Source organism: Sorex araneus, chromosome 3 (genome assembly GCF_027595985.1).
Source record: "Sorex araneus isolate mSorAra2 chromosome 3, mSorAra2.pri, whole genome shotgun sequence".
In the NCBI taxonomy this organism is placed as follows: Eukaryota; Metazoa; Chordata; class Mammalia; order Eulipotyphla; family Soricidae; genus Sorex; species Sorex araneus.
The window spans coordinates 186,522,625-186,549,806 of record NC_073304.1 but is presented as its reverse complement, the minus strand read 5'-3'; the positions used below and the strand labels follow the sequence as shown (position 1 = coordinate 186,549,806).

General features: G+C 46.4%; 1 protein-coding gene across 1 annotated transcript; it reads left to right on the top strand.

Annotated features, from left to right (window-relative positions):
- Positions 1-438: 438 nt before the first annotated feature.
- PELP1 (proline, glutamate and leucine rich protein 1) lies at positions 439-24,759 on the top strand. Its single transcript, XM_055130889.1, has 17 exons — positions 439-790; positions 10,591-10,655; positions 11,016-11,121; positions 13,309-13,458; positions 13,678-13,749; positions 19,027-19,086; positions 19,347-19,497; positions 19,922-20,051; positions 20,193-20,280; positions 20,893-20,981; positions 21,053-21,169; positions 21,255-21,402; positions 21,536-21,692; positions 22,378-22,433; positions 22,584-22,790; positions 22,927-24,459; positions 24,616-24,759. Exons 1-17 carry the CDS (start codon positions 542-544, stop codon positions 24,706-24,708), a joined length of 3,471 nt encoding a protein of 1,156 aa, XP_054986864.1. The 5' UTR covers positions 439-541; the 3' UTR covers positions 24,709-24,759.
- The last annotated feature ends 2,423 nt before the right edge of the window (positions 24,760-27,182 follow it).

The window sequence follows — 27,182 nt, the reverse complement described above, 5'->3', positions numbered from 1 at the left end:
CTGGCAGTGCTCAGAGCTCACTCTGGCTCGGCTCTGCAGTCAGGAATCACTCCCGGCGAGCTCGGGGATCCAGGTGGGATGCCGAAGATCCAGCCCGGGCAGCAGCAGCGAGGCAAACGCCCTCCCCGTACTATCGCTCCGGCCCCGGTGTTACCATTTTCGTAGCTGTAAATGTAGTTCAACAGATCTATGATTCCAAACACGAGGGCCAAGTTCTTTCTATACCTTTGAATCCTAGAGGAAAATCCCCGAAAACCCCGTTAACGGACGGTTTTCCGAAGCGGCGCCTTTCGTGCTGACCACGTGCTCTTTCCGCAGCCCGGCGGGCGCCCCAGCCCCGCCCATCGGAGGCCTCGCGGACCCGAACCCGCCCCTTCCCACCACGGGCCACGCCGCGCATGCTCCTTCCTCTTTGGCGTGCGGAGTCCGCCTCCCACTCCGCGCGGGCCCGCAGCCCTCTCCTCACGCCCCCTCCTCAGGAGGCGTCCGGCGCCGAGGGTTTGCGTCATCGCGCCACGCCGGTCGGAGAGCCCGGGTGAAGATGGCGGCAGCGGTTCTTAGCGGCCCGTCGGCGGGCTCCGCGGCTGGGGTTCCCGGCGGGACCGGGGGTCTCTCGGCGGTGGCTTCGGGCCCACGTCTGCGTTTGCTGCTGCTGGAGAGCGTGTCCGGGTTGCTGCAATCCCGAGCGGGCTCTACCGTGACTCCGGTGCATCCCCCGGCCCGGTCGGCCCCGCATTTGCCGGGGCTCATGTGCCTTTTGCGGCTGCATGGGACTGTGGGCGGGGCTCAGGTGAGTCTCGGGCTGCGTGCGGGCGGCCTGGGGCCAGGTGGGCGCCGCGGTCGCGGGGCGGTGCCGCCGAGCTAGGGAAAGGGCAGGAAGGCTGTCTGGGGACTCCCGTCGGGTCCAGGGGACAGCCTGGGCGAGGCTCAAGGCGCATTTCTGGTTTATAAGCCGTGAGTGGAAACCCAGGGAAGAGATGCTCGGTCTCGTTTTTCTATTGCTTGAAAAATTTCTGTCGTCTCAATGGGCTGGATTCCGGAGCGCGTCTCTCATAGTTGGAAGATTTTTTAGTTCCGCCTCCCCCTCTCCACCCCCCCCCCCAAATCCGGTGGCAGCTTGTTTTTGTGATTGTTTCGACTGAGTAGTATTTATGTAGGTATTAACTCTTCATTTCAGTTACCAGCGCAATAGCGAGAAACAGAATGTTAGGAAGCACAGTGAGAATTGTATGGAAGATTGCCTCTAATCCGGATCTGGGGAATCATGTTTTCCTCAAGTACTGGTCTCATTTTACTAGGATGATTCGCAGCAGGGTGGTGAAAGAAAATGGGATGCGCTGCATTTAGTGGAAGAAAGCTCCTGGGATAGGAAGAAACGTGTCTTCCAAGACACTATTTCTGTTTGGAGGTCACAGCCGGCGGTGCTCAGAGCTTAGTCCCGGCTTCTGTGTTGTGGGCATCGCTCCTGGTAGGGCGCAGGGGGGCCACATGTGGTGCCTGCCATTGAAACCCGGCTCTGGAAAGAAGGGCATTATGTCTGGTGCTCAGGAGTGAAGGGGCGTGAGCACCTGTGATGAGGTGTAGAGCTTTGTAGATGAGCCCCAAGGGCCCTTTGGGTATACTAAGTAGTCTAACACCCACTCAGCTCTTCAGGTCAGAAACCCCGGTGTCCTCGGGGCTGCAGCGATAGTACAGAGGGTAGGGCAACCGGGATTAATTCCGGAGTATGGTCCCCGCTCCAGCGCCGCTAGGAGTAATTCCTGAGTGGCTCTGGCCAGCAGTATCCCCAGAGCATCACTGGTTGTGGCCCCCAAGCCAAAAACAACAACCCCCGCCAAAAATAAAACCCCAAACAAAAAACCAAACAACTCAGAAACCCAGGTGTCCTCTTAAAACACTTGAATCTTGTTCACACTCCTCTATATGTAGCCTTCATGACCTGTTTTATTGTTAGGAACTACTGGGATATATCTACTCCGCATCTTTTCCATTGCCCCATCCTAGTTTCCCCCCCCATAATTTCCTCTGGGTTAAGCACCGATGTTAAGAAAGATCTAATACTCTGAACCTATTGATACTCTTGTAATATTGTCTTCCACCACCCACCCTCCTCCTACCCTGAATTTCCCCCATGTTTTGCCCATCCTTGGAGATGTGCTGTATCTCATGCTGTATCTCATGCCAGTTTCAGATGCAGGAACTGATTCTTTCCCTTACCCTATAAATCTCCCTTTCATTCATGTAGTTCCTAAGTATTTCTGAAATATTCTGTATGTCAATATGTAATTTCAGCTCTTTGAAGTATATTCCCTTCCCTCAGAGTGTCTAAAGTTTTTTAGTAAAGTTTAGTAAAAGTGAGGGTGATGTGGGAAGCTAGACTTCCCTTTTAATACTGCTGTCCCACAATTTTTGATACATCCTGCCTTGAATTTTTTTTTTTTACTTGTATCTCTTATATTGAGCCCTTAGTACCTAAAACTGTGGATTGCTTTTTGTTTTGATTTCCTCATGTGTTTTTATTCCATAAGCACTGAGTATCTGTTTATGTCTTAGATTTTGGTTAGAGAATTTTCAGTCTAATTAGAAGTGATGAGAAATAAAATACATATAAAGTGGAAAATAGATTCTTGATTGCACCTTTAAGTAAATTTAATTGTGAATTTTGCTTTCTCAGTTAATGGAACTACCTCTGCACTGGTTTCACAGTTTTTTTTTTTCCCCCAGGGGGAGGGGGGGCAGGCACACCCAAAGGTACTCAGGGGTTACACTCAGGAACTACTCCTGGCAGTGCTCCCAGAACCATATGGGATGCTGGGGGCGGGGGGGACGAACCTGTGTTCGCCATGTGAAAGGCATGCACCTTACCCTATACTGTCTCTCCAGCCCCCATATTTCAGTTTGATTGGATTGTACATAACCAACAGCCTACTAACCAGTTTCTGCTCTTAGCTTGCTCTTTTTAATTCATTTTCCACATGAGTGGAAACTGGCTTAAGCCTTTTAAAGTATAATTCTGATTATTTATCTTTAGAACACATTCAGTATCTGGGCTGTTTCATCTTCAGCCTTACTGTTCTTTGCTTGGAATTCTTCCCTCTGCTGCCTTCTCTTTTGTTCTTTAATTCTTTTAGCACTCTGCTTATTTGGGAAATGTTTAAAACTATCTATGATTAACTTCTCTATATTGAAATTTCTACTCACTTTACACAGCATGCCCTCCTCTCACCCCCTCACAAGTCTTTAATTTTGTTTCATTTTTGTGTGTAATTTAAAAACAACGTGCAGAAAATTTTATATTACATGAAAGAAGTAGAGAAAACACCATCTGAACAACAGTCCTGCTATGATCATATGGGATGCCCACAGGGATCAGGAATCTGTGTTGGCCACGTGCAAGTTAAACGCCCTACTTGCTGTGCTATCACTCTGGACCCGCGTTTATCACTCTTTGAAATTTTCTGCCATGGCCTCTTGCCCTCTTGCCTGCTTTCATTGTATTAAAATCACTTCTTTGGTCAGTAGAAATAACTGACTGAAATGTCTGTTTAATATGCAGGTCGTCCATGTTCCATTCTGGCACTGCATGGCACTGCACAGGTAGGAGTGACCCCCAGGTACCACTGGGTGTCCCCGAACAAAAAATTACTTTATGGAGGGACCTGGATTTTACTTTCTGATAGAGAAAAGATCACTTCCTGACCATTTTTTCTTCACTGGTTTAACTTTCAGTTATAACCAGTATTCTGTGTCTGCACCTGCGTTACTTGCTATAGCTAGAGAAAATTCTTGTGTCCTAGCTAACATGACCATCTTTTCAAGTGGGCCCTTGGTGTTGCCTAGCAATCTGGTCATATTTCCTAGAACCACTGTGATTACTTCTTTTTGTCCTCACTCTTGGCTGCTACATCATTTTTATTTTCTCCATTTCACCAAGAAAATAAAAAGATTGAATGGGAATTTCTATAGATCCCCACTATTTCCTACCAGCTTAGTTGTGTCTGCTCATATGCTCTATCATATATGCTCTGCTTAACTGCATAACCATGCAACTCTGTGCACTATGTCTGTTCGTTCTCCTTTCCACTTAAAGAGGCACATGGCAAACAAAACAATACAAATTGGGATTTAAAACAAAAAATAAACTGTGTTGCTTCTGCTCAGCTGTTATCTCCCTTTTCAGCATGTGAGTTTGAAATTCTTGTGTCTTTTTATTGTTTTTTCTGGGCCACTTGGGGCTGTGTTTAGGGATTCCTCCTAAACAGTTCTCCGTAGGGGTCACCTAGTGATGCTCAAGGAAGTATGCAGCTGAGAATTGAAACTTGCTTGCATGCAAGGTAAGCTTTTTTCCTCCTGAACTATCTTTCTGGTGTGGTATTATTACCCCATATTTCAGTGTGTGTATTTTTTTTGTTTGTTTGTTTGTTTTGCTTTTTGGGTCACACCCAGCAATGCACAGGGGTCACTCCTGGCTCATGCACTCAAGAATCACCCCTGGCGGTGCTCAGAGGGCCATACGGGATGCTGGGATTTGAACCTGGGTCGGCCGAGTGCAAGGCAAACGCCCTACCCGCTGTGCTATCACTCCAGCCCCCCAGTGTGTGTATTCTTTTTTTTTTGCTTTTTGGGTCACACCCAGCGATGCTCAGGGGTTGCTCCTGGATCTGCAGTCAGGAATTATTCCTGGCAGGACCATAAGGGATACTGGGGGACCATATGGGATATTGGGGATTGAACCCGGTCAGCTATACTATCCCTCTAGCCCTCAGTGTATATATTCTTTTTTTTTTCTTCTTTTTGGGTCACGCCCGGCAATGCACAGGGGTTACTCCTAGCTCTGCACTCAGGAATTACTCCTGGCAGTGCCAGGGGGACCTATATGGGATGCTGGGAATTGAACCCGGGTTGGCTGTGTGCAAGGCTGTGTGCAACACCCTACCTGCTGTGCTATCGCTCCAGCCCCAGTGTGTGTACTCTTAAAAGCAATATTTTTTTTCCTGTTTTTTAAATTAACAAAAATTTTAAAATACTGTAGAAAAATACCCAGGGACTGGATAGTACAGCGGGTAGGGTGCTTGCCTTGCACATAACTAGCTGGGTTCTATCCCCAGTACTTCATATGGTGCCTTGAACTTGCCAGGAATGATCCCTGAGTGCTGAACCAAAACAAAAATAAATACTGAGTTAATTTACTTATTAAAATTTTAAAAAATCTAATCATCATGAATTACAGAGTTATAAAACTATCCATGACTGAGTTCTAACACCAGTTCTTCATCAGTGTCCACTTCACCCTTCCAGTGTCCCCAGTTACCCTCTCACATCCTGGCTTGCCTTTATGGAAGGCTTTTGGCACCTTTTTCTTTTTCTATTTTCCTCCCCCATGCACTGGTTCTTTTAGGCACTGTGGTTTACAGTACTGTTACTGACGGTATTGTGCATATCACTTTACCTCCTTTCAGTGCCTTGTCCTGGTCCAGAGTGACCACTTCCCTCAGTCATTGTTTTAGTGATCCCTTACATATTTTATTTTAAAAATTTGTTATTCCCATATATTATTTCCTTCATTGTTGTGGATATTGTTTTCATGACAGATTGCACATCTGCCTGGCAGTGGTGCTAAGGGGTGGGTGGCACATCAGATTGTAATGCTTGTTTTCTTGCCCTCAATGCTCACTCTGGTTTGCACTCCTTTAGTTCCATATTTACACATGTGCTTGCCCAGTTGGGATTCTTAGTGGAGTCACAGGTTATGGTTGAATTGCTGGGGGTCTCGGTGGGGACTGTGCAGAGCTTACCTGTGATGGCTCCCATACATTTTAGGGGCCATAAGGGCTGCCCCTTTTTGTGATTATACACTCATCTGACTATGCTGTGACTGAACATCATTTGTGGTGCCGGGGTTCACAGACAGTATAGCTGCCAGACTGAAATAGCAGTGCTGCCAGGATCACACTTGGCACATATGTGACCCCTGGAATTAGAACTATGGCCATATGCTTCTAAGTTTGCAAGATAGGTATTCCAAAAACAACTGTTTTATCGGGGCTGGAGTGCGTTTGCCTTGCACGCGTCTGACCCGGGTTCAAATCCCAGCATCCCATATGGTCCCCTGAGCACGACCAGGGGTAATTCCTGAGTGCAGAGCCAGGAGTAACCCCTGTGCATCGCCAGGTGTGACCCAAAAAGCAAAAAAACCAAAAAAAACAAAAAACCCAACTGTTTTATCATGTAACTAAATTTCATAAAAATCAGAATATTATTGTTACAATGAATGATCTTAGTTTTTGTAATGTATTAAATGTGCTCCTTATAGCATAAGAAAAGTTTCTGATCCATATGGTCCCTTGAACTTGCCAGGAATGATTCAGGACTTAGTCTTCCTTATTTTTTAAATGAACATTTTTGGTTTTTGAGCCATATCTGCTGTGTTTAGGGATCACTAGTGGCTGGACTTGAGGGACCAAAGGTGGTGCTGGGGATCTAACCTGCATCAGCTACATGCAAGGCATTTGCCTTATATGCAGTGCCTGCACTCGCTCACTTCCCCCTCCCCTTCCGCCCTTCCTCTCTCTTTCTCTCTCCTTCCCCATCTCCCTCTAGTCTTTACTGAGAAGTACTATTCCAGTCTCATGATATTGATTTTTTGGTTTTTGGTCTACTCTATTACTGTTTTCTTTGGGGGCTATTCTACTATTTTTTTTTTTTTAATTGGTGCTCATGGATTGATGCTGGTGGTACTCAGGTAATCAGGGGACCAGGCAGGGCTAAAGCAGCAAATCCAGGTCTGTGCACTTTGCCCCTTTGAGTCATCTCCCCAGCCTGATTTTGATATTTAGGAAAGCTATTTCATAGGACTTAGTTTATTTTGTTTTTCGCTTCCTCATTGTTAGATTCATGTTGTACATTTTTGGGAGGAATACTGAAATGATGCATCATTCTTAGTAGTGTATCAAAAAGTGAAGTATCACTCATTCATTACTGGTGCTGTTAAGTTTTGATCATCAGGTTAAGGGGATATCTGTGAGGCTTCTTGACTATAAAGGATTTTTTTCTTTAGTAATTGCAAAGTATCTTCTGGGGAGATTATGTAAATGTTCTGTGTCTTGTCAAGTTTTCACCCATTTGTTTTAACATCTGTTAAGATTCTTCACTCATCCCAAGTGAATTACTGTTACGGTGGTTGTCCCATACAACATAGTAGGGCATTCCATTTAGGCTTTTAACCAAACCACTGTACTGAAATACCCCATGACTATCAAGATACTACATTTAGAGGTAAATTTGTTGTTTACCTCTCATATTAACTTGATCTATCTGTTGTGCTTGATTCAGTTGATCACATTTTGCTCACAAAATTTTCTTCATTTGGCTTCTGGGATACCCCTCTTCACTCTTCTATCATACTGATCATTCCTCTTTTGGTTTTCTTTACTAGTCTTCCTCTTCACTTTTTTGACCTCTTAATGTTTGAGTGTCCAAGAAGGCAGTTCTTTTGTTGTCTATTTTTGTTTTTTGGACCACACCTGGCCATGCTCAGGGCTGGCTCTTGGCTTTCATTCAGGGATCACTTCTGGCAGGGCTTGAGGAATCACATGGGGTGCCAGAGATCAAACCAAAGTTGGCTGCATACAGGACAAGTGTTGTATCTGTTGTATTATTGCTCTGACCCCCCAAATTAATAGTTTAGTGAGGATTTCTAACACTAGGCCTATTGGCCAATTTTTTGGAGCCATACCTGGTGGTGCTCAGGGACTACTCCTGGCTGAAGGGTTACTCTGATCTGTGGATCATGTAGTGCTGGATATTGACCCCAGGCCGCCTATAAGCAGGCATCAGATGTTCTAAACTATTGAGGTTTCTATCCAACTATTTAGCAGCCTTGATTAAACGCCTCAAAAATGCCTGATTCTCACCTCCAAAAACCTGTTTCTTCTGTAATAGTCTCTGTCTTTGCAAATAACAGCTCCATCTTTCTAGTTACTCAAGCCAAAAAACTTGGAAATTGATTATCTTTGCTTTTTATTTCCCACCCACATATAACTTATCCTCAAGCCCCTTAGTCTCTACTTTCAGAATCCGTCCAGAATTACGTTATCTCTCCAGTGTTCCCAGGCTCTCTAATGCCATCGTTTCTCTTTTGGATTCTTATAGTAGGCTTCTGTCTTCTTCTGTTATTCCTATAAAGTTAAGCCTGTTTTGTTTTTTGTTTTTTTTTTGGTGGGGGTAGTCGGGGGCCTCTCAGGTGTTTCTTGGCCAACTGGGCTGACAGTTGAGTACTAGGCCTGAGCCAGGGCCTTTCAGACCCCGTGGTGCAGGAGATTGTCTGGGCTGCATTCTGTAGTGTTTGGGGGTTTCCAGGGCCGCACCTGCTGAGTTACTGAGGATCCATCTGGGTTTGGCTGCTTGATGTGCCCTAACCCCTATACGCTCTGGCTCTCGTCGAGTTTTTTTTTTTTTTTTTTAAGGGGGCTGTTGGGAGACCATACCTGGTGGTGCTCAGATGGCTCTTTGCTGAGGACTTACCCCTGGAGGTGCTCAAGTGACCACATGTGGTGCTGAGGATTTGAACCAGATCAGCTGTATGCAAGGCAGGCACCTTAACCCTTGCACTACCTCTCTGGCCCCGATGTATTTTTAAAAATAAATTGTAAGCCAGATATCAGTTATACTTAATTTCCCTCTCCCTCCTGGCTTTTATCTTACTTCAAGTAAAAGTCAACAGGCATATCTGGTTTGATACCAGATGCTCATCTTCCAATACTTCTGTTCTCTTTTTTTATTGGCAGATTGCCTCTCTGCTCGTCTTCAAATATGCCAGTGTGCTCTCATCTTCCGACCTTTGCTTTTTCTCTCTACCCATAATGCATTTTATTTTGGTTTTGAGGTCACGTTTGTTATCCTCAGAAGTAACCTCTCGCAGTGCTTGGGGAACTATATGTGGTGCCAGGGATTAGAACCGGTATTTGCAAGCAAGAAAGCACCTGTACTATCTCTCTGGACTCCTGTAACACTTTTATTGTTACCAGTGTCTAAAACACTGTGTTACTGAGATGTAGCTGACACAGGATAATTAACCAATTGAGGGTATATAAATCAATGATTTTTAGTATATTTGTAGAGTAGTACCATTATCATGATGAGTTTTAAAACATTTCTGTCACTCTAAAAGGACTATTACCCAGCAGTTGTCACTTCCCCTCTCCCTCCCTCTACCCCTCACTGTCCTTCAGCCACAGGCAACCACTAATGTTTTTTTTCTTGTGTGTGCGTGCGTGTGTGTGTGCGCGTGTGTGTGTGTCCTTTTGGCCATGTCCTGTGGTGCTCAGGGACTATTTCTGACTGTTCAAGAGTGACCCCGTTGGTGCTGAGGGCCCATGCATTGTATTGGGGATTTGAACCAGGGTTGGTAATATGCAGGACCAAGGTATCTTTAGCCCTGCACTATTAGTAGATTTCCCAGTTAGCCATTTTATATAAATAATAAATGGTCTCACTTTTGTTTAGGTCTCTCCTCATTTGAGCGGAGATCTTTTGTGTCTCCTAGACACTCGATACAATCTTTTTTGTACCAGGCACTAATTCATTTACTCTGCTTTATTCTGTCCCACAGCACATGACATAATTCACTGTACTATTATTTGGCGATTAGTTTATCAGAGTGATAAACTTAACAATTGATGTTAAGTAAATATTTATTGAATAAATTAATAAGTATTTATTCCCCCCTTTTTGGTTTATTTGGTGGGGGGCTAGATTCGGGGCCATGTCCAGCTGTGCTTGAGGATCACTCCTGGTGATTGATAGTCAGGGGACTATATGTAGTGCTTTGGGTCAAACCCCAGGGTCTGCTGTTGAAAGGGAAGTGCCTTAACCCCTGTGCCCTCTCTCCAGCCCCTGAACATTTCCTTTCATGAGAGCAGCGAGCGACCTTCCTTATTTTACTCAGCACTGTATACCTGTACTGAACTCAGTACCTGCTCTCTGTGAGTGAGGAGGATCTTTAGTGTGGTACGGGGGCTGTGTAAGAACTCTGGCTGTTCAGGGATGGAGAGTGGTTATTGTGGGAGGGCTGAGGAGGCTGAGCTTTCAGTGCTTCCAGAAGGAAGAGAAGGAAAGAGCTGGAAGATAGCTCTTCTTGACTAGTTCTGAATTGGCCTTCTTAATAGAAGTAGGTAGGAATAGGTCAATCAGAGGAGGAGAAGGATCTTTTCAGAAACCAATGACGAAGGGTAGCAGATAAGTGTAGGGATCATTCAGCAGAGATTTATGGGATGTCTCCTGGCTTTGTATATTTAGGGAAACAAGTAAAATGTACCCATCTTTGCAGTCTGATAGCTGGGATTAGTTGGGCTGTTCTTTGTATTGTTCTAATTTTGTGGGTAGGAAGTGGGAGAAGGGATCAGGCAGAGGTAACTTCAGGGAGGTCTACAGAACTTATGTCACCTGAAAGTGTCATAAGGAATGGTATCTTAGCTTCAAAAGATGTGTCACTTCAGAAAAGTCTTCATTGCTGTCAGAACAGGGAAAGGCTGGGAGGAGATCTGAATCACTAACATCGTATCCCTGATTCACTTTTGTTTTTTTCCTCAGAACCTTTCAGCTGTTGGGGCATTGGTGAGTCTCAGTAATGCACGACTTGGCTCCGTCAAGACTCGGTAAGTCTTTAAACCTACCTCTTCTTTAGAGGGTTGCTCTTCTTGGAAGTGGGCTGTGCACTTTTTCATCCCTTGTCACTGCCTGTGGAGTCAAATGATTTCTCCATTCCCAGAGACCGGGGAGTTTTATTCTTTTTGTCATCCCACTTCAGTTGAACTCCACCTTCCAGCACCCAGGTTTCCTTTCCCTGCTTTCCTTTCTACTTGAACTTTACTCCTCGCAGATATTTCAGGAGTTAGAGACACTGAAGCTGGAAGTATTGACTTATTCTAATCCAGGGACAGCGAGACAGCACATGATAACTTTTTTCTGAAGTAAAGCCTCTATCCACTTCTCATCACTCACTGTTTTTCTTGAAGATTTGAGGGCCTGTGTTTGCTCTCCTTACTGGTGGGGGAGAGCCCCACGGAGATGTTCCAGCAGCATTGTGTCTCTTGGCTTCGGAGCATTCAGCAGGTCTTACAGGTAAGAATTCATTCAGTGCTTTCTGTTCTCCATCATGCTTTAGTCTCCATCCTGGATGTACTGGATGTTTTTTGCTACCTGGGCACTTAATTTTGAGCTCAGAATAAGGAAAAATTTTCTGATTTGAGGGATGAGAGAGTGGGTAAACCTGAAATAGATGCATTCAAAAAACTTTTTTGCTGTGTTCTATTCTGTCCTTCCTTTTGGTGGTGATCACCAAGGGGTGAGTCCTGGCTATGAGCTCAGAAATTACTCCTGGTGATGCTTGGGGGACCATATGGGATGCTGCAGATCAAAACCAGGTCAGCTGTGTACAAGATAAGCACCCTACCTGTAGCCACACTGAATTGGGATGGGAACAAATAGGGACCAGAGAATAGAAATGGGGAGACGCAGCTATTTTTTTTTTTCTGCTTGCATCCTGACTTCTTTTTAATCCTCTCTACACAGCAGCCAATGAATGATATTTCCAAAAGATCTGATTCTTTCACTACCAGCAGCACTTCCTCTCCCTTACATAGAACCTTCCATAAATCCGCACTATGCAAAGAATAAAAACCAAACTCCTTCGCATGCTCACAAGCCACACCGACTTGATTCCCAGCTGTGTACCTTCTTCAGCAGCTATTCACCACCCCCAGCATGCTTATAGTTCTTCAGACAGATCACGTTCTACTTCTCTTGGAGCTTTTGTACACATAGAACACTCTTTTGACCCAGCTTACTCCTACTGATGAGTTAAAAAAAAAAAGCCTATCCCACTGTGGGCCACATTTTCATTTTCATTGGATGTTCTCAGAGAACTATACTAAGGAGAATACTCACTCTTCAATAAAGTGTCTTCCAGTAGAATGGGGATCAGCAAACTTGTAGGTGCCCGCATAGCCACAATGGTTTTTACTTTTTATTTTGGGGGCTACACTGGGCACTGTAAGGCAAGTGTCATACCATCCCTGCTGTACTATATGGCTCCTTTTTCAATGTTCTTAATAAGCCTTTTACTTAATTTTGTTGGCATGCATGGCTAGGCAGGAGGTACAAACTGAATTGCTCTTTTGGTGGTTGTTTTTGCGGCACACCCAGTGATGCTCAAGGGTTACTAGGGGTTACTCCTGGCTCTGCACCCGGGAATCACTCCCAGAGGTGCTCAGGGAACTATATGGAATGTTAGGGATTGAACTCGGCATGAATGATAGGGCCAGAGCAATAGCATAATGGGTAGAGCACTTACTTGCAAGCACAGCAGGTTTGACCCCTGGTACGACATATGGTCCCCTGAGCCCTGTCAGGAGTGATCCTGAGCGTACAGTCAGGAATAAGCTCTGAGTACCACTGCCGAGTGTGACCCCCAAACTAGAAACCAGTTAACCAACCAAACAAACAGACAAAAAAAAAACCAAGAAAAATTCCTCTAATTTTCTGAGCAGTGACAAAAACTGTTGTCACTCCACAAAAAAACCCAAAGCAAACAAAAAACACAAAATCTTTTTTTTTCTCTTTGAGTTTTGGGGTATGTTTGAGCCAGTTGGATGTAAACTTGGAGATAAGAGCAGTTTTGTTGTGGCTACGAAAACCTTTCTTCCCCTCCCTTCAAGCTGAGGGGTGTTCTTTATTCCTAGCAGGGAAACTTGAGAATGGGAGATCAAGAAGCTCTTGAGATTTTCCAGTTAGTCAGGTCTTTAAGGTGTGACTTTGCTATAGTTTTTTTTTTTTTTCTTAAGCAAATACCTAGGACCCCAAATATTGAGTAATACCAAAATGTAAATCATGTGATCTTTCTGGAGACACTTAACTTTGGAAATTTCATATTTTGAATAGACTCTATTCCTAGTAGATTTGGAAGGCAGCTATGCTAACCACTATACCACCAATGCTAGATTTGATTGTAATATTGATCTTATTGGTGTGTGTGGGGGAGTGGTTTGACTTTTGGGCCACACTTTGCAATGTTCAGGGGCTCTGCACTCAGGCGTTACTCCTCGTGGTGCTTGGGGACCTCATGGGATGCTGGGGAATCAAATCCCGGTAGGCTGTATCAAGGCAAGCACCATACCCACTGTGCTATCTCTCCGACCCCAATGGAAATATCAATTTTAATAGTGTTTCTCAAAAAGCCCCACGTTCTGCCTCTTGCTCCTTCCTCCCATGAAGTTAAGGTCGGAAGCATGGGGCATAATTGTCTTTTAGTCCCAGGACCCACCCCCGACAATGGAGTTGGCTGTGGCTGTCTTGAGGGACCTGCTCCGATACGCTGCCCAGCTTCCTACACTGTTCAGAGACATCTCCATGAACCACCTCCCTGGACTACTCACTTCCCTGCTAGGCCTCAAACCAGAGGTGAGATCTCTTTCCGGTCTTCCATAACTCCTTGGTTCCTTCCGGTACCTGCCCACGCTCATACCATTTCGATTAAAGCACAAGATGGGGAGTAAGTGGAGAATAGGGCTAAAGGAGTGGGAAGAGGGAAAGACCAAAAAGAATGCATGGAGGGTAGCAGGGTGGGTGTGGGTACTGGGGTGGTGGACTCTTGTCTCTTGATGCTGTTTTTTTCCGCAGTGTGAGCTTTCAGCACTAGAGGGCATGAAGGCCTGTATGACCTATTTTCCTCGGGCTTGTGGTTCTCTCAAAGTAAGTATGCCTGGAAACTCCACCCCTAGTGAAAATATTAATGATGGTTGCTGAGATTTTCTAGTTTCTTAGCACCTATCTGCTGATAGGCTTTTTCTGGGTCTGTTTATGGGCCACACTCAGGGCTTAATCCTGGCTTTGCACTCAGGGATCATTCCTGATGGGTTTGGGACCAAGTGCAAGGCAAGGCCCTTAATCCAGCACTATCACATTTGTCTTATGATAATTTTTTTCAAGTTGCCTGTATGCACAGCTATAGTTAGGACACCTTGCAGCCAGTTATTATTATTTTTTTTTTTGAGACCCAGCTGTGACTAGGGGGAGGTTCTTGACTCTGTAATGGGATAATGCTCCTATAACAACTTCCCCCAGCATTTCTCTCTCCTTAGATTTTTCTTTACTTTCTGCTTCTTCCCCTCTGGGGGTGTTGGTGGTGCATACCCAGCGTAGTTCAGGGTTTTGTGTTCAGGGACCAGTCTTTATTTTTTAATTTTTTTAAATTTTTATTAATGAATCACTATGAGGTACAGTTACCGATTTACAAACTTTTGTGTTTGCGTTTCAGTCATACAATGATCGAGTATCCATCCCTCTACCAGAGTCCATTTACCACCAGTGATCCCAGTATCCCTCCCACCACCCCGACCTTGTCCCCCCCACCCCATCCTGCCTCTGTGGCAGGGCATTCCCTGTTGCTCTCTCTATCTTTTTGTGTGTTGTGGTTTGTAATAGAGGTATTAAGTGGCCATCATGTTTGGTCTATAGTCTGCTTTCAGCGCGCATCTCCCATCTGGAGCGGGCCCTCCTAACACCCTTTACTTGGTGGTCCCTTCTCCATCTGAGCTGCCTTTTCCCCCAGCATGTGAGACCGGCTTCCAAGCTGTGGGGCAATTCTCCTGATACTTAACTTTACTGTTCTTAGGGGGCTGGAGCGATAGCACAGCGGTAGGGCGTTCGCCTTTCATGCGGCCGACCCGTGTTCGGTTCCTCCGCCCCTCTCAGAGAGCCTGGCAAGCTACCAAGAGTATCGCGCCTGCACGGCAGAGCCTGGCAAGCTACCCGTGGCGTATTCGATATGCCAAAAACAGTAACAGCAAGTCTCACAATGAAAGACGTTACTGGTGTCCGCTCAAACAAATTGATGAGCAACGGGATGACAGTGACAGTGACAGTGACTGTTCTTGGGAGTCAGTCTCCCATTCTGTTACTTTAAATTCTACAAATGAATGCAATCTTTCCATGTCTGTCCCTCTCTTTCTGACTCATTTCACTTAACATGATACTTTCCATGTTGATTCACCTATATGTAAACTTCATCTTTTCTAACAGCTGCATTGTATTCCATTGTGTAGATGTACCAAAGTTTCTTTAACCAGTCATGTGTTCTTGAGCACTTGGGTTTTTTCCAGATTCTGGCTATTGTAAACAGTGCTGCAATGGACATATAAGTGCATATGTGATTTCTACTATGCTTTTTTGCATCTCTGGGATGTGTTCCCAGAAGTGGTATTGCTGGGTCAAGTGGGAGCTCAATTTCTGATTTTTTTTTTTTTTTTTGCTTTTTGGGTCACACCCAGCAATGCACAGGGGTCACTCCTGGCTCATGCACTCAGGAATCACCCCTGGCGGTGCTCAGGGGACCATATGGGATGCTGGGATTTGAACCCGGGTCGGCTGCGTACAAGGCAAACAAACGCCCTACCCGCTGTGCTATCACACCAGCCCTCAATTTCTAATTTTTTGAGGAGTGTCCATAGTGTCTTCCAAAAGGACTGAACCAGTCGGCATTCCCACCAGCAATGAAGGAGAGTCCCTTTCTCCCCACATCCGCGCCAACACCAGTTGCTTTTGTTCTTTTGGATGTGGGCCAGTCTGTGTGGTGTGAGATGGTATCTCATTGTTGTTCAGGGACCAGTCTTGGTGCGCCTTGGGAGATCATATGTGGTGCTGGAGATTGAACTGGAATTTCACCTGCTAGCCAAGTGCCTTAATGTCCGTCCGGTCCCTCCAGTCCTCACTTTATATTCATTTTATTGTTAGTAAATATTAATTTTATTGTAGTACCAGGAATTACAACTGTTAATGACTGTTTTTGTGATATATCATTTTGACACCGCATCCATCATCATAGTGCCTGCTTCTCTCCACCAGTGTCCCTAGGACCCCTCCCATTGCTGCTGCGTCCCCCAACCCCAGCATATAAGCTCAGCTCTGAGACAGAATTTCAGTTCTGATGGCTTTGACCATTTGTTCTTCCCTGACTATGTTTCCTTTTTTATCCCACATATGGGCAAGATCTCTTTTTGTTTGTTGTTTTTGTACCACATCCAGCTATGCTCAGGGCTTACTCCTGGTTCTGCAGCACTGAGGTATCTCTCCTGGTGGTGCTGGAAGGACCATATAGAGTACTGGGGATCAAATTTCTTTCTTGTTTTCAGCGAAACAAAATAGTTTTTAGGGGCCGGAGTGATAGCACAGTGGGTAGGGCGTTCGCCTTGCACGTGGCCGACCCGGGTTCAATCCCTGGCATCCCATATGGTCCCCCAAGCACCACCAGGAGTAATTCCTGAGTGCAAAGCCAGGAGTAACCCCTGAGCATCGCTGGGTGTGACCCAAAAAGCAAAAAAAAAAAAAAAAGTTTTTATTAAAAAAATTTACTTAGAGAGTTGCGGGAGGAGAGAACTAGAGGGGCACATTTGTAAAGAGGGAATACAGGCTTTTCCAGAGTGGGAACCCTCCCCCTCTCCCCCCAAAAAACAGTAATGTTTTACCATGTTCAGTCATTCTCTGAAAAATGTTGTAAATTCACTTCTCAAATTTGGTAGCTAGGTCTTTGTCCCTGACACTTCATTAGTCAGAGTTTGTGGGGTTTTACTACAGATGTCTATTTTGATAAAGCTTGGTTTGGGGTTACCTGTATGAATCTGTATTTCACTCCACCCCCACCCCCATGAAGTGAAAGGAGAATTGAATGTTAACCTGCAGGTTGAGATTTGAATACTTAATGGAAACCAGAATGCTAAGTTTTCTTCTGCTGTTGCATCTTAGTTTTCATTGTGAGTTGTCAGGAGAATTCACCTATAATTCAGAAGCTTTTGTCAGATATGACAAGTTATGACTTGCATATTCTGAATACTCTTTCCAAACCAAATGACCATGTTCTTATGTTTTTTTCTGGTTACTTATGACTTTCTCTAGAAATAAAGTTTCTTTTGTCCTTTTGCTCAGTATTTTGACTTTGTTGCAAATATGTTGGATAAGAATCTGTTTTGTATAAGGGACTCAGGGGAATTTGTACTTGTACTGTCTTTTAACCCAGTTTCTTAGGAAACTGATAATTCCTGTTCTGGAGTGTTCGTGTGTTTGAATAGTGCCTTTTGTCCCTCTGTTCAGGATTTTGACAAATATGTTGGATAAGAATCTGTATAAAGGGTCCCAGAGCAATTTGTAATGTCTTTCAGACTAGTTCTTAGGAAACTGATGATTCCTGTTCTGGAGGGTTTATTTGTTCTCTGTTCCCATTTCCCAGAAGCACCTAGGGCTGATGCAGTCTCCAAGGTCATGATCATTCTTTCCAAATGATGTGTCTTAGGCATTCTGTGTCCATGAAGTCAGTCTCTGTAGGGACTCTGCCTCTCCATGCCTAGTTGATTTAAAGCTCCTTGGAATGAGTGGGCTAGATAATCTTGTAAAGATACACAGATATGTTGTGCATGAGTGTGTGTGTACATATGTGCATGTGCATTTGGTTTATATCTATCATATAAGCAGACTACTTCTGTTGGCCTCATTCCAGCTTTAAAAATATTATTAAAAATAGGTAATATGTGTACAGCGATGTTGACATTTATGGTTTGGGTGAACATACCACCAGAGTGCCAAAAACCATTGACACACATCCCTATGTCATCTTCAGTCAATCTATTCTTCACATTGAGCCAGATCTTCGGGAAAGCTTGAGCAGTCGGTTGGCCTAAAGGGTTGAGTGCCATTCATTGAGGATTTGGCAACTCTGAGACACAATTCTTTGATAGGCTGGTGAATCTTTAGGTTTGGCAAATTTTGAAATTTTTCACGGTTTTCACCTGGGAATAGCTAGGGTTCATTCCTTTGTCAGGAAGAATCCTGAAGACTGCCATGAACACATAATTGTGATTTCTGCACTAGTGAGATGGGAGGGAGTCCTTGCTTTCAGAAGCACATGCTGGTGGGCCTCCCCTCTTACATTGTTCTTGTAAATCTCATGCCACAGGCCAGTGCTCATTTATCTTCCAGGAAGTTGGGATTTAATGCCAGTCTGCTACTACATGGGTATCTTCTATTCTGTAGCTTTCTTACTTTACAGAGTCTCTCCTTTCCTGCTCTCCTTATGTGGACTTGACCCTTTTCAGTTCGTTGTGGTCCTGCTTCTTAGCATTAGTCCTTGACATGGTGCCTGGGTTATTGCTTTATTCACTTTCCTGGTCCTTTTTCCCCTCTCTCTTAGTTCCCTCTGAAGATGGACATCATAGTCTCATCATTTCTATACTTTTACTTTAAGGTTTTTTTTTTGTTTTGTTTTGGGGTCAAACATGGCTATGTTCAGGGCTTCTTTCTGACTCTGCTCAGGGATTGATCACGTGCCATGGTGTTAATAAGCTTTCTATGCCATTCAACCCTTCTTTTCAGAATGTTTTTACATGTGTTAAAAAAATAAAAGGAATTATAAAGGAAATAGGTTCTGTTGAAGTGTATATTTAAAACAATTGTTAGAGGGGCTGGGGAAATAGCTTATTACCATGCATAGGTGAGGCAGGCCCTGAGTTAGATCCCTAGCATTGTGTTCCCCTGCTCTGACCCCTACTGGATCTGGTGACCCCTATGAAAATAGAGTAATATATTATTTGCTTCCTTATTAAGCTGTCAGATAGTAAAATCCCGTGGTATGTTTAATAACTACTTATATTTCAAAATTAGTGATACATGTGAATCACTTTGGAGTTGAGTATGTGATTGCGGCTTTTCAGTAATTCTCTCTCATTTTGGTTTGAGGAGGATGACAGTCATTTTGTAAAACTTGGCAGGAAAGACTCCAGATATCTGAGGCATAGGACAGACCCATTCTTTCTAAATAGGAAGCTAAGCTCAAGAGCTGAACATCTTAGTATGTCTTTCTGTCATAAAAGCATGCCTGCTCTCAGTACTTTGCTTCCTGTGTCTGTTCTCGGGAATGAATAGGGTATATGTTTTTGGCCTTTGCCTCTGACTCACCAGCCACTTTTTCTTTCTTTCTAACAGGGCAAGCTGGCCTCATTTTTTTTGTCACGGGTTGATTCCTTGAGTCCGCAGCTCCAGCAGGTAGAGTAAAGAGGGATAGGAGTGCCTGAAGATTGGTGCCCCACACTTCTCTTATTCCTCATCCTTAGTGTTTTTCTCTATTCCTGCTTTTCCACATGTTCCCACTTCCTCCTTGTTTTTGTCTGTGCCCCTTTACCCTCTTATCCCTCTTGGTATTCCTTTATCGTCTCTTTGATCTCTGACTTTCTTGGCATTGGTGGCTTGAGGGATTCTGTGGCTGGGCCAGATCCTTGCTGACCAGGTTTCCCCTTCTTCTGCAGTTGGCCTGTGAATGTTATTCCCGGCTGCCCTCCTTAGGAGCTGGCTTTTCCCAGGGCCTGAAACATACTGAGAGCTGGGAGCAGGAGCTGCACAGCCTGCTGGCCTCCCTGCACAGCCTGCTAGGGACCTTGTACGAGGGAGCGGAGACAGGTAGGGACTGCAGCAGGGAGTCAGTGGCAGAGTGGTTGGGAACTTGCAGGGAGGGCAGGAGGGTGGCCAGAAAGGTGGGGTAATTGCTTTCTAGGCAAATTTGAACAACTAGGTGGATCATTTACCACAGTGGAAAAGGAGGGGATGGAAGAAAGACTAGAACAATGGTTTTCAACAGCCAGTTTAAGAATTTTTCTGCTGGCCTGAGAAGGTTATAGCTGCTTAACACATGGCATACCTGAATCATGCAGTGAATCGTCAGTATTGATGTATGAATGTTTGTCCTATAAGTAAGAGTACTTATTTCCATCTTAGCAATTTGTGATCTGTTTTCACTGGTCTGCACTATTTTCACTGGTCTGCAGGTATAAAGAAGTTGAAAGCCACTGGCATAAAGTGTGAAGATGATTGTGTTTTGTTCTAGCTCCTGTGCAGTATGAAGGTGCTGGAGTGGAGATGCTGCTTGCTCCCTCTGAAGAAGGTGACTCCCATGTTCTTCTCCGGCTTCGGCAGAGGTTTTCTGGACTGGCCCGCTGCCTGGGGCTCATGCTGAGGTATGTGAATGAGTATTAGAGACCACAGTGACGTGGAACAGGAGGGCTGAGACGGTGGCCATTGGTCTTTGTCATATGGTAGGGTGTGGTGCCACCCTGGAGGATCCGTGCTGAGGATCTCTCTGCTCTGATTCTCTTTAGCTCTGAGTTTGGGGCGCCTGTCTCAGTCCCTGTGCAGGAAATCCTAGATGTCATCTGCCGAATTCTCAGCATCAGTGCCAAGAACATTGTAAGTGGAGTTGCTCCTCTGTTCACAGCCCTTAGTCAGGACCCAGGGCAGCCAGAAAGACGATGTGGAGTCTGAAACTCCTCAGTGTCTTCCCTGAGGTTGTCCTTGACATTCCTTCCTTTTCTCTAAATGCCACTAGTCTTTGTGCTTCGACACATGGGCAACATAAGTGACTCACTGCCATTGTGAATCCACTTATATTGTGGGGACACTATCAGTGGTTTCCCTAGGGGAGGGTGAACATGGGAGTCAGGTAGTTCTAACTGAAGGGGTCTGTTTTAGAGGGTCGGGGTTGGGTCTTGGGGAGAGCTGGGGTTAGAATTTAGGTTTTTTTGGTTGTTGTTTTTAAAACTCCTGTTGGGACCGAAGAGATAGTATGGCGGGTAGGGTGCTGGGTTTAATCCCTATATGGTCTCGGAGCCCACCAGGAGTAATACCTTAGCAGAGCCAGGAATAAGCCATGAGTACAACTGGGTGTGGCCCAAAAACCAAAACTAAAGCCTCAAAAGCAATAAAGTAAATAATTATTTACTCATGCCTCTACTCTATTTCCTTCCTGTCTGTCCAGCCTTACCTCTTCACCCACACCTTAGGTTCGCCCATGTTTTTCAGAGTTTACTTGGAGATGGTCCGTTGCGGTTACTGCTGCTACCGTCTATCCACCTGGAAGCCTTGGACCTGCTGTCTGCGCTCATCCTTGCGTGAGTGGGGTTGGGCAGTGTGGAGAAACTGGGCCATGTTGGCAGTGAGTCACCGTCCTGTCTCCCTCCAGGTGTGGAAGCCGACTCCTGCGCTTTGGGGCCCTGATTAGCCGCCTCCTTCCCCAGGTCCTCAATGCTTGGAGCATTGGTAGGGACACCCTCTCGCCTGGCCAGGAAAAGCCTTACAGGTGACCATGGGCTGGGGCCCCTGGGGGGGGAGAGGCAGGATCTGTTACATCGGCTCCTTTAAGAGCTGTCCTTTTCACTCCACAGCATTATGCGGACCAAGGTGTATGCTGTATTAGAACTGTGGGTTCAGGTTTGTGGTTCCTCAGCGGGATTGCTTCAGGGAGGTGCTTCTGGAGAGGCTCTGCTCACCCACCTGCTAAGTGACATCTCCCCCCCTGCTGAAGCCCTTAAGGTGAGAGGCCTTTGCGTATCTCAGGAGTCTCTGTCCTGTATGTGCCTTTGGTCCTGATGAGTCTCCTCATCAAAGAGACAAAAGAATCCCCTGATTGTGACCTGTCTCGTCTGAGTCTTCTTCTCTCCACCAGTTGCGCAGTCCCCGGGGCAGCCCTGACAGTTTGCAGACCAGCAAGCCCAGTGCCCCCAAGAAGCTAAAGCTGGATGTTGAGGAGACGATGGCCCCACCCAGCCACCGGAAAGGGGATAACAATGCCAACAGTGATGTGTGTGCAGCTGCACTGAGAGGTGGGTGAGGCCGGTACTATGTACCCTAAGGCACTGGGATAGCCTGGTGATCACACAACTGATTGTTGGTGTGGTGGGTGCGCTTCAAAGGCAGAGTCAGCTGGGCCTGTGGAGAGAGACCACGGGGTGGAGCAGAAGCAGCCATGCAGCTTCAGGGCAACAGAGTGGGGGGTGTTGTGCTTTGCTGCTCAGTGAGGGTCTCAGAAGTTTGTTTAAGCAGTTTGCTGGGCAGGTGCTGTCTCCGTAGCATGTGTGTGCGCCACCTGGGGAAAATCCTTACTGCCCTGTGGACTTAATGCTCTCCCCAGGGCAGGTTTTGGGGGGTAGGGCTTCTTACTGGGAACATAGCTGCTGATATGTAAACAGAAGCTCAAGTCAGGTGCTATTGGGTGGGTCACTCCTTTGAGTCCTCTGTTTTCGCTGCCTGCCATCCACTCCTTGAATAGAGAAGAGACAACTCTCCCTACATAGTTGGATGCACATCAGTAGTGTCCTCCTTGCTTATCTCATTTCCACGTTGGCACTAGCCTCATGTAGTGGGGAGGGACTTGAATGATCCTATTTTGTAGTTGAGGGAACAGACTGAGTCTTGTGGCAGCACTGGGTTCCCCAGTTGGGGGCTTCAGAGGCCCTCCTTACTCTCCTGTTAGTAGCCTTCCTCCTACCCACCATTCTTCTTCCCCAGGCCTCAGCCGGACCATCCTCATGTGTGGGCCTCTCATCAAGGAGGAGACTCACAGGGTGAGTGGAGCTGGTCCCTGGGACACTGCGGAGGGAAACACTCGTCTGTACAGATTGGGGATGATGCCTAGAGGTGGGTTCATTCAAGCCTAGGTGTAGCCCTGTAAGAGTTGGGTGACATTCCCAGGTATCCATCCTTGGCTCTTCCAGAGGCTGCATGATCTGGTGCTGCCCCTGGTTATGGGCGTCCAGCAGGGCGAGGTCCTGGGCAATTCGCCATACACCAGCTCCCGTTGCCGCCGAGAGCTCTACCGCCTGCTGCTGGCTCTGCTGCTGGCACCTTCTCCTCGCTGCCCTCCTCCGCTTGCCTGTGCCCTGCAGGCCTTCTCCCTTGGCCAAAGAGAAGACAGCCTTGAGGTAACGGCTGACCAGGGCTGAACCCACCTGTTGGGTTTTGATTCAGTTCTTTCTGAGGCTGGTGGCCTATTTATATTTCTAGCTCTGTGCAGCCCTGTGTCCTGACACTCACACTTGCCCTATCTTCATTCCCCAGGTCTCCTCTTTCTGTTCTGAAGCCTTGGTCACCTGTGCTGCTCTTACCCACCCCCGGGTTCCTCCGCTACAGTCCATGGGCCCCACCTGTCTTGCACCTGCACCTGCTCCCCCTCCGGAGGCCCCATCTCCATTCAGAGCTCCACCCTTCCATCCCCCTGGTCCACTCCCTACAGCGGCCCCCCTGCCTGCGGCGGGCCCCATGCCCTCAGTGGGCCCCCTGCCCTCAGTGGGCCCCATGTCCTCAGTGGGCCCTATGCCCTCAGTGGCCCCCATGCCCTCAGCGGGTCCCATGCCCCCAGCAGGTCCCATGTCCTCAGTGGGCCCAGTTCCCCCTGCACGGCCTGGACCTCCAGCCACAGCCAACCATTTAGGCCTTGCTGTTCCAGGCCTGGTGTCTGTTCCCTCCAGACTCCTCCCTGGTCCTGAGAACCACCGGGCAGGCTCAAATGAGGACCCTGTCCTTGCACCTAGTGGCACTCCTCCACCTATATCCTCCGATGAGACTTTTGGAGGGAGAGTGCCCAGACCAGCCTTTGTCCATTATGATAAGGAGGAGGCTTCTGATGTGGAGATTTCCTTGGAAAGCGACTCTGACGACAGTGTGGTAATCGTGCCTGAGGGGCTGCCGCCCTTGCCACCCCCTCCCCCTGCAGGCACCACACCACCCCCTGTAGCCCCAGCTGGGCCACCAACAGCCTCTTCTCCTGTGCCAGCCAAGGAGGAGCCTGACGAACTTCCTGCAGTCCCTGGGCCTCTCCCTCCACCCCCACCCCCTCCTGTTCCTGGCCCTGTGACACTCCCACCGCCCCAGCTGGTCCCTGAAGGGACTGCTAGTGGGGGAGGACCCCCAGCTCTGGAAGAAGACTTAACAGTTATTAATATCAACAGCAGTGATGAGGAGGAGGAGGAAGAGGAAGAAGAGGAAGAGGAAGAAGAGGAGGAAGAAGAAGATTTTGAAGATGAGGAAGATGAAGAAGAGTATTTTGAAGAGGAAGAAGAAGAGGAAGAAGAGTTTGAGGAGGAGTTTGAGGAAGAGGAAGGGGAATTAGAGGAAGAAGAGGAGGAAGATGAGGAGGAAGAAGAAGAAATGGAGGAAGTGGAAGAGTTGGAGTTTGGCCCAGCAGGAGGGGAGGTAGAAGAGGGTGGGCCTCCTCCCCCAAGCCTGCCTCCAGCTCTGCCCCCGCCAGAGTCTCCCAAGGTGCAGCCTGAACCGGAGCCAGAACCTGGGCTGTTGTTGGAAGTGGAGGAGCCTGGGGCAGAGGAAGAACAGGGGCCTGAGAGGGCCCCCACACTTGCCCCTGAGGTCCTCCCCTCCCAGGAAGAGGCAGAGAAGGAAGGGGGAAACCCCCCAGCAAACTCCTCCCCACCTCCTAAAGAGCTTGTTGAAGAAGAGCCTTCTGCTCCCCCAGCCCTGCTGGAAGAGGGAACTGAGGATGGGGGTGACAAGGTACCATCCTTGCCTGAGAAATCTGGGGCAGCTGAAGAGGAGGAAATGGAGGCACAGACAGAGGCAGCAGATCTTCAGGAAAAGGTGAATGGGTCAAGCTGGGAGGGTGGCTCTGGGGTCAGGGGGTGCTTATGGGAGAAGGGGTAGCAGGAGGTAGTGTAAGGGGAGAGCTTTTTCCACAACCTGACTTAGTCTTCTGTGTATGTGTGACTATTTCATATTTTGTCTTTGTTCTAAAAGGAGCAGGATGACACAGCTGCCATGTTGGCCGACTTTATTGATTGTCCCCCTGATGATGAGAAGCCACCACTTACCACAGAGCCTGATTCCTAGCCCTCTCCTATCATCCCGCTCCTTGTTTCCAATAAAGTTATGTCCTTGGGTAATCAACTGCTACTTTTGCTTTTTGCTGTAACTGTCCCCAGCCAGAAGCTCAGTTGCCTGTGGAGATTTTCAGAGATATCATAGCATTCCCAGAGCAGGAACTATTGACAAACGGGGAACACTCAGTAAGTCAGGATTTTTCCCCACTGTTCTTGCTGAGGCCATATAAATGCTGGGTTGTCTATTAAGATTTCTAAGAGTAAGAAGCTTTCATACTGAACAGTTTAATTATTAGTTGATCATTTTTTAAAAGCTTTTGTGTTTGGGGCCAGGGAAATACTTAAGTGGTAGTATTTGAGTATTTGGTAGAGCATCTGCCTTGCATGTATGAGGCCCTGAGCCTGATCTCAGGCATAGCATGACTTCCGCCCTTCTCACCTCCCCAACCCCCAGCATTGCTGGGTGTGGCCCCCTGTCAGACAAAAACCATGATATAAAAGTTTGGGGTTTTGAGACATATTTTCAGTTATTTTTTGTGGTATTTCTGACCAAAGGCAGTGTCTACTACTGAGCTAACATTTCAAGCTCAAGTCATTCATGGAGAGGGAGAAGGAGGGTGTGGGGGAGGGGGAGGGAGAGGGAGAGGGAAAGTGCAGAGAGAAGCAGGTTTTATTGGGGGCACAGGAGGGAGGGAGTTTGATGAGAGACCTCACAGCTATCTAGGATGAGTTGTTCTGCAGTCACTGTCTTCAAACTCCCACACTGAACTTGGCGAATCTTGGTAGCAGGCTGGGGATCTGGAACTTGCTTCAAAGTAGAGAGCCTCAATCACGTGCTCTTGTTCTGTCTATTGGTGTAGATGACTAGGCACAATGACTTGGTCAGTGTGGGCCTTGGTCACCATACCTAGGGCTTTCCGAAGGACTGCTGGGGGTAGGTAAGAGTGTTTTCCACCAAAGACTGTTCAGATTCCCCTTGGGCAGCCACACAGGCATCTGGCTGCAGATAAAGCAGTGAGCCATTGCCTGAGTCATCTTTATGTCATCACTATTTTGAGACTGTTAGAAGATTCTCAGAAATTTCCTAATATTTTTGTGATGTCACTTTTGTAGCACAAACTATCCGACAGATTTATACATTTGAATTTTCCTTTATTTAGATTTTATCCTTGTGTAAACATGAGGCATAGATTCAAGTAGCTTGTTCAGATAACTACTTGTTATCTTAAGATAACTAAAAGATGTTAGTCCATCTTTTTCTGATTTGAAGTTTCTGTATGTAGTTAGACCTGATTCTTGACCATGAGTTCTATTTCATTGATCTGCCTGTGCCCTTGTTTCTTGTGGCTTTATGGTGTTTTCTAGAATCAGGAAGAGTAGGTTACTCAGAATGTTTTAGCTTAACTTTAAGAAACTTGGGCCAGGATGTGTCTTAGTGGTTGAGTATTTTCCTTGCATGTTTTGAGTTGCATTTGATTCCCAACACTATGCCTCTCAAGAATTGTGGTCACAATTCAGAATATGGATTAATGGGGAAAGAGGAGAACATGGGATTTTTCAAGCTCTTCAATAGTCTTATTGTATACTTGTAGCAAATATAGAGCATGTTGACTATTAAGATAATGAAGTTATGTTAGTTACTAGTCACACACCCAAAGGATAATGAGTCTGGTTCTCAGATGGTGCCTTGGGTTGTGCACCAGACCTTGTTCAAAATCGCTGAAGTAAATTGGATTTAGTTCTGTTTTTTATTTGTTTAATTTTTATTTTATTTATTTTTTGCTTTTTGGGTCACACCTGGTGATGCACAGGGGTTACTCCTGGCTACTGCACTCAGGAACTACTCCTGGTGGTGCTCAGGAACTACTCCTGGTGGTGCTCAGGGGACCATATGGGATGCTGGGAATTGAACCCGGGTTGGCCGTGTTCAAGGTAAACGCCCAACCCGCTGTGCTGTCGCTCCAGCCCCTAGTTTTGTTTTTTAAATATTAATGAGACACAGAATTGGAAGGCTGGCATATATTTGGAATTACCTGACAAGGTTTTTTTCCCCCCTTCTTTTTTTGGGGACACGCCCAGCAATGTTCAGGGGCTTACTCATGGCTCTGCACTCAGGGATCACTCCTGGTGAGCTTGGGGGACCATTGGAATGCCAGGGATTGAATCTGGGTCAGCTGTGTGCAAGGCAGGCACCCTATCCATTGTACTATTGCTCTGTCCTGACAAGATCTTAACAAGTTGTATGTTAGAATTTTATAGAGGTGAGAGTATAGTTCTGTGTGCATCAAGCAATTATACAGTTACGTTCTAGTATAAGAAGGTGTTGATCAACAGAAACATGGATTCAGAGCTAGGAGGAAGATTGAAGGTTGTTTAAAGAACTGGAGTGGGCAGGGAGAGGAGACATGTGGATGTAGTCCAGTGAGTTTGGGGTGGGCCTGGGAAAGCTGTGCTCAGAAGCTTGTCCTAGATAGCAGAGATTCT

Bases quoted from the DNA above. Each gene is read 5' to 3' on its own strand.
- PELP1 (XM_055130889.1), top strand. From the start codon at position 542: ATGGCGGCAGCGGTTCTTAGCGGCCCGTCGGCGGGCTCCGCGGCTGGG. The intron at 791-10,590 runs GTGAGTCTCGGG...TTTTTTCCTCAG, and splicing joins GGACTGTGGGCGGGGCTCAG to AACCTTTCAGCTGTTGGGGC. The intron at 20,982-21,052 runs GTGAGTGGGGTT...GTCTCCCTCCAG, and splicing joins CTGTCTGCGCTCATCCTTGC to GTGTGGAAGCCGACTCCTGC.